Genomic DNA, 7,817 nt, shown 5'->3' with positions numbered 1-7,817 from the left:
TATCCGGTGGAGTTTTGTTTAGCATTTCGAATGGAGACTTGCCACCGAGGACACGACTAGGTGTGCGATTGATGAGATATACTGCAGTACGGACACACTCCCCCCAAAATTCAACTGGTAGTGACGCTTGAAACATTAATGAGCGTGCCACGTTTAGTATGTGACGGTGTTTGCGCTCGACCCTCCCATTTTGTTGGGGTGTTCCGACGCATGATGTTTGAACAAGGACGCCCATGTCATGGTAGAATTGACGAAGGGGGTTATTCAGAAATTCAGTGCCATTGTCAGATCTAATAATTTTTATAGTTTTATGGTACTGAGTTTGGATCAAGGTAAAGAATTGTTTTAAGCAAGTTGTGACTTCACTTTTATCACTTATGAGGTACACCCATATAGCTCTAGAGTAATCATCTACAATAGTCAAAAAATAATGTGACCCAGAAGATAAACAGGTAGAATAAGGACCCCATAAATCACAGTGAATTAAATCAAAAATGGAAGCAGCTTTATTAGAACTTGTAGGAAAGCTAGAACGAGCTTGTTTGGAATAAAAACAAATCTCACAAGACTCTAATTGTTTGATATCTGAGGGGGTTTTATTAAAGGGAGGGGAACATAAAATTGTAGGAGATGGATGACCCAATCGCTTGTGCAATAACTCGACTTGATCGACTCTAGAAGCGGATACGAAACCTTGAGACTGAAACACGTATACCCCGTTACGAGCTGTACCCCGACCAATCTCCATTGTCGAAACACGGTCCTGTAACACACAACAACAATCATCAAAAATCACACGACACTTGTTGGACTTAATCAAGCATCCAACAGAAATCAAATTGCATTTCAGATTAGGGACGAACAACACATTTTTCAATCTTAGATTTGCAGAAATTTGTACACTACCACAATAGTTTGCCACAACACGAGTGCCATCCGGGAGACCAATAGAACACTCAGGAACAGACATAATATTATAAAGTGAGGAAAAATTACCCGTCATGTGATGTGAAGCACCACTATCAATTAACCAATCGGGTGACAAAGCATTAACCATACCCGTGTTATGTTCTGATTGTGTAGGAGTGTCGAGCATATGCAACAATCGATTCATTTGTTCAGTCGACAGTGCTGGAAAATTGCCGCCTTGGCTGCTGCCTGTCCCCACCGCCACTGCTGGCGAGGTTGGGCTGTCTGCGTGGGCAACCATGCCTCCGCTGCGTCCTGATGGTTGTTCACGGCCAGGTGGTAGGCCGCGACCTCCTCTACCTCCGCGTCCTCCCCCACGACCCCTTCTTCCTCCGGTGGGAAAGCCAATCAAAAGAAAACATCTCTCAGTAGAATGACCATTTTTCCCACAATGGGTGCATTTGTATTTTGGAGGTGGTGTGGGTTGAGTTTCTACGGCGAAAGCTAGTCCATCGGTTTGGTCATCGCGGTTACGCACAATCGACTTGTGTCTCTCCTCTTGAGAGACAAGATAGTAAGTTTCATTGAGGACTGGAAGTGGACGGGTGCCAAAAATCTGAGAACGAGTGGATCCGAATTGTGCATCGTCGAGTCCGAGAAGAAACGCATGCGTCTTCTCCTCCTCAAATCGAAGACGCATTTTTGCTGCTGCAGGACATATACATCCGCAGGTTGGATCAGTCGAGCCATATAACTGGTTCCAAATAGTTATAAACTGATTGTAGTATGAAACTACAGATTGACCTTTTTGTCTCAACATTTGTAGATCAGATTTTAATTGCCACGATTTTGGAGCATTCGTGCCTCCGTACCTTGCCGTTATGTCAGTCCACAATTCATGGGCAATTTTGTGAGAGACGATACTTGGCTGTATTGTCTCATCAACACTGTTAAAAATCCACGAACATATAATCGAATTGTTTGCTTTCCAAGCATCAAGTTCCAACTCGTTCGTGGGTTTTGGAAAACCCTTTTCATAAAGAAAACCAATCTTACTTCTGCCTTCGAGTGCATTACAAATAGCTCGCTCCCAAACATCAAAATTATCTCCCTTCAGCAAGTATTTGGTTAGAGAATTACTTGGTCCTTCTGACGGGTGCAAATAGTAGGCGGAGCTTGGATCATGAATTGGCCGAATTTTCGCAGCAATCGTTGTGGAAACGGTGCTGGATTGGGTTGATTCTGTAACCATTTTTCCTTGTGGGGCTGTGGCGACAGCGACTCGAGCAGTGACGATGCGACGAGCTGACAGTGACGATCGATCGATCGACTGTTAGCAGCGATGTTGGTCGACTTTCGTTCGGATTTTATTCCAGATCGGAGGCTCTGATACCATGTAAAATTATGAGCAGCAGTAGAATGCAACTGCTTGAGGGTTTTCATTAACACAACGATATATATAGTTACATAATTACAATGGGCTAAGCCCAGCAAACATACGTCTAAACCTAAACCTAGTCAACATATGTAGTCCTTTTTAGTATGAAACATTATACTTTCACCGAATTTTAATACAGATATCGAGTATCGGGTGAAACAAACTAAAGAAAAAGTCGTAGATCCCCCACTCACTTCCTCTCCACATAAGGCATGAAATGAAAGGAAGAAAATCTGGCTTTCATTTTCTTAGTGAAATTTTGTCTGAGGAATTGTCCCTCTCTTAGGTCTGGCCTTGTCTTCAAAGCATTGGCTACTCTCTGTAGAGACCCCTCCCTTCACTGCTACTAATGTTTTTGGTTTGTTTTTAATATTTTTAAAGTGAGGGAACATTTTCTGAGTACAAAAATCATCATTATCTTATCTGTCCTTTATTATTTACTCTTTTATATTTATATATATAAATATGGACCACTATTTATTTATTTATTTGTTTGCTTTTTCCACTATCTGCATCAGACCCTTTGTCTTTTAACCACTTTTATGAACTATACTTGTATCACCTGACCAGTCAAAGATGCCCACTTTTTTGCCCTTTCTCTTTAGCTCTTAAATGTACCCAACTTTTTTTTTTACAATTTTCATTTTTATTATGTTATATCTTCGTGTACCTCAATTAATTTTATGAGATATCTTTCTATTAAAGAAATTTATCCATCAAGACTAAAATTGATGGGGAAAATTATGTAGTGCTTTTATTTTCTCCACTAAGTTTTGAACTTAAAATCTCAAGATTCTCAATCAATTTATTGATCATCAGATCGAATTTTTTAAGTGTTTTTTACGGATTAACTCTTTAAAAGTTTAATATATTGTTTGATTAGTGAACATTAGGCTGAACTCTTGAGTGCTTTTTACAAATTAACACTTTAAAAGTTCAATGTATTATTTGATTAAAATACAATTTTTTTATGAAAAAAAGAAAATTTTATTTTAAAATTGTGATCTAATTTTATTTATATTTATATGATTATAAATTATTTTTATATATATTTTAGATATTATGTATCAAACAAATATTTTGTTTGAAACAAAAATAAAGTATCGTTTTAGCTTGTTTCACTCCTTATAAACCTGATTTTCCGCTCTATTTCTGAAGCAACTTGCTAGGAAAATCAATGATGATGAGTGAATTCCCATGCAAAAATAATTTTCCACCCAACTTCTGAATTAGCTCACTAAAAAATGCATGATAATAAAAGGATTTTTGTCGAAATAGGGGAATAATCACTAAATATTATTTTTTTTATTGGTCATCCAAAATATCAGTAATAATAATTTTGAACACTTTTTGATGAGTAATTTTAATGGAAAAATAAGTAACGTTTTAAACTTTTAATTATTGTTTCTTGTCTTGAATTTTAATGACACAACGTTTTGAGATAATTTTTTTGGGTTAGAACAATACTTATTTTGAAATGGATGGATAATAGATTAATACATTTTTTTTCTTGAATAAAACTCACTTATTTAAAAATGGCAAAGATTTTAATTATATGAAAGTGACTTTTTTTAAAACAAAATAGAAAGATAATAACACCAATTATTATAAATAGGAAAACATAATGGTTATTAAGAGTCAGTTAATTACCAATAAAAGAAAACAAAACGTAATATTTTAATGTTCACATTTTTTTAATTCAATTTTAATATAAGATAATAAACAGAATAATTGACAAACATTTCTTTATTTTTTTTTAAAAAAAATAATATAACCTTTTCTTCAATGATTTTATTCATGACAAAGTACTAACACAAAATTTTGAGTTTTTTCTTTTTTTGGACATCATGTGACTTTTAGGATATCTACGTGATTAGGTGCATAGCCTTATGTTCTATAGATTCATATTATTTTGTATTTTTCATTTGACAAATACGATAAAAGAATAATAATCATAAGATAAAATTTGTGATTACTTTATTTCATATATAACTTGCACTATTAGATATCATTTCTTGTTTTGTATGAGAGATAAAGAATATCAATTTTATTTTTTCACATTAATTATCTGTATTTATTCCATCATCTTGTATCGTGTGATATCGCCTTATATTCCAAAATACACCTCTTTCATGACTTCTTCTGGAAAAATATTCAAGAATCCAAAAGGATGATGCAAATGTCCTAGAAGTGTAATTAAAGAATTTGTTAGAAGATAAAATTTGAGAGTTTGTTAATGAATTTGCTCTTATCTATGACCAAACGCCTAATAAGACGCTAAAATTGAGACATAAATCACTTAAATTGGGATGAAATATTTTTTTTCTCTCTCATCAAAAGTTTCACTATTTGATTTTGGATCCCCTTTAAGTTCTATTTTCTACATCAAACTTTAACGTCAATCGAAAACACTTTAATCTTTTATTTTAGTTTCACGAGGTTTAAAGATTAGTTTAAGTTGGTAGCTCAATTATAAGTAACACAAAGTTGATTTGCTTTTTCCCCTGAAAATAATGCTATATATACTAGTACTAAACTACTACTACTAACAATGCTTTTGGATTAAAATAATAATTTAAAAATTGACAAAACTAACCTAAAGTTAACTTTCTATCTTCCATTCATGTATCGAATAAAAAAATATTCCCCAAATAAGTATCGATTAAAAAAGTTTAATACACACTTATTTTGAAATAGACGAAGTATCGTTTTGGGACGTGGCTCATGAGAGTTCAATGGGCAGGATTCATGCCCCAAAATAAGAAAACAATTCCCACAAAATGTGTACTCAATTTGCAATGAAACAAACAAAAAAAAAATATTGGCAATTTAACTAAAGGTAGAAGCTTTTTTTTTAAGAATAGGAACTGTTTTTTTTTTCTTTTTGTACATGGCTAAATTCAAGATTCTACCATCATGAAGAACAAGTTAAATTCTACAAAGACTTAAATACCAAGATTTTAAAGTGAATTAAGAAAAGAAAAACCATAAAATTGGTTTGGGTCAACCTAACCAAGATGATCTTAATAATTATCTCTAGCACTAAAAATTGATCCTCTCTCAAAAGAAACTTGTGCTAGCTAATTAAAACTTTTTTAATTGATGTTGTTCCATTGCTTGTGTCCTGGCACCCATTTTGGGCATTTTGGGCTAAAGTAGTTTGACACTACTCTTGAATTCAATAGCTCAACAATTGGTTCAAACTTCACACATCTTGGTGTCTTGTACTGATTTATTGATGCACCTAAACTTATAGCATAGTCCATTAACTTATCAAAAGTTCCACTTTCAACAATCTTGATTTCCAATGGCCCAATGGACTTGTCCGAGGCACGACCTTGGCGGTATACGCTGTTGAGAGACTCTTCGATAGTGAGACAACAATCTTCGAAAACAGATGGAGGAACTGGGGTTGATCCATTAACATTTAGCTCCCAGTATAACACATAATGCCCTGGAATTGTTGTTGTTGTATCAGCATAACTTGTGTATTCTGTCACATGTGCATCAAATGGCATAAGATGTGTCACTGCATTTTTTACTGCATTTTGTAGTTCAACTTCATCCGTCTTGTCTGAATCAATACTCAACACTACATTCTTCCTGCAGATAAAATTGAATTGGGGCGCGTTGTTCTTGAATCCAGCTACACGTAGCACATCGCCTACACGATACCTATAAAGCCCTGGAAGAAAAAATATCAAAGATTAATAAACCAGAACGAATAACACTAAAAAAGATTCAACATTTCATATGTGTACAACTGATATAAGAAAACTTACCAGCATAGGTTGTGACAATAAGCTCATACTCTTGCCCAATCTTGACATCAACTAAATCAACCAATTCTTGCTGTTCTTTGTCATTAAGTGATTTAGGCATGGAAATTGAATTCGACACACCGTTGTTTCGATGAACAGGCAAGAATTCAAAGTACCCCATTGTAGGAATAAGGGTATAAGCAACTTCAGTTGGTTTACAAAGAGGGTTCAAATTGACACCAAAATAGCACTCAGAAGAAGCATACATGGTGCAAACAAGAGGCAAACCATTGCTATAGTAATCAAGAGTTGGTATATATTGCGACATAGTACCAGTGACAATAACATCTATGTATTTGGTATTAGGCCACAATCTAGTAATAATCCCTTGCCATGAATTTTTACTACATTCAGCCTCAACAAAATCTGCTAAATTTGTATCTGGTTTAAGTATCTTCATCACCGCCTCTCGAATTGAGAGATCAGTGATCTGGGAATTAATGGTTCCGACTCTGATATCATGACAAAGAAGTGGCCAATGCTTTTCTAAGAATCGTATAGCACGGATAAAACCTGAGGCAAAAACAGCACCCACGCGAAGAACTTGTTTGTTTTGGCAAAGGCCACAGAGCATTTGGGAATACATACTTTGGTATGAATCAGAACAGAGAATGGTTTCGTTAGGGCTTGTGTAGTTAGTGTATGGATCAGGTTGCCTGTTTTTGAAATGAGGGCTTTTATAATAACTTGTTAAAACAGGACGAGCTGGTAATCCACCTGGTGTTTTAGCCTCTGATTTTATAAACAAAAAATACATTCCTTTTCCTTTTTCAAGGTCTGGAACAAATTGACTCATCACAGGCATTAAAAGACTGTAAAGCTGTGATCTTCTTGCAAGTTCCTCCTCAATCGTCGGCATCAGTTTTCGTTCCCCACCAGACGTACCAGAACTGCAATCACCAATTTAACCATGCACGTCAAATTTGATTTTTTTTTTCGTTAGTAAAACAAAAAACCAAAGAAAGAATAACAAACCTTGTTAAAAACTCGGAGATGGGCTGAGAGCAGAGGATTTGAGATTTATCACCATTGGCGATACGAGTGATATCAGACTGAATATCCTCATAAGTAATAACAGGCATGATTTTCTTGAAGTTTTCTCTGTCAACATGACCATTAAGGCCATGGCGCTGCAAATACTCAACATGTGCATTTTCTCTTAGTATTTCAGCAAGGACTTGCTTTTGAATCTCATCGACATTTGTGGTAGCTTCTTCAATAAAATCAAGAATTTGCTTGTTCTTTTCAGTAACAACATCTGATTTTGGTGCCTCAGGCATAGTTTTTGTTTAATTAACAAAAGTGAAACTATATTTTGTGAACAAAAAGAGACAGTTTGTTACAGAGGAGAAAGAAGTGTTTATGTGAACTTTTTTTTTTTGGTTTGGTGTGGGTGTAAGTTGTTAGTAGAATGGGGCTTTATATAGGGGTTAGCCTCTAAAGGGATGTTTGGTTGAAGTGTGGCTTTGTGGCGGAAAAAATTATCCGCTCCGGATGTTTATACCAAACTAATGTAATTTTTATTATTATGCGATTTATGGAAGTAAAATACATATTAATTAATTAAAGTTAAGTAAAATAAATAATAAATTTAAACATATAATATGTATTTGTATAGACATTTGATACGAATAAATTTTACTCGTTTG

At 34.8% G+C, this 7,817-nt stretch overlaps 1 protein-coding gene across 1 annotated transcript; it reads right to left on the bottom strand.

The window, feature by feature from the left end:
- Positions 1–5,180: 5,180 nt before the first annotated feature.
- Positions 5,181–7,557, bottom strand: LOC107023997 (indole-3-acetic acid-amido synthetase GH3.6). The gene is made up of 3 exons (XM_015224860.2): positions 7,144–7,557; positions 6,130–7,058; positions 5,181–6,032 (listed from the first exon to the last, which is right to left on the bottom strand). The coding sequence occupies exons 1-3, from the start codon at positions 7,446–7,448 to the stop codon at positions 5,443–5,445; spliced, it is 1,824 nt and encodes a 607-aa protein (XP_015080346.1). The 5' UTR covers positions 7,449–7,557; the 3' UTR covers positions 5,181–5,442.
- Between the last annotated feature and the right edge of the window lie 260 nt (positions 7,558–7,817).

Source organism: Solanum pennellii, chromosome 7 (assembly GCF_001406875.1).
Source record: "Solanum pennellii chromosome 7, SPENNV200".
In the NCBI taxonomy this organism is placed as follows: domain Eukaryota; kingdom Viridiplantae; phylum Streptophyta; class Magnoliopsida; order Solanales; family Solanaceae; genus Solanum; species Solanum pennellii.
This window is presented reverse-complemented; position numbering and strand designations above follow the sequence as displayed.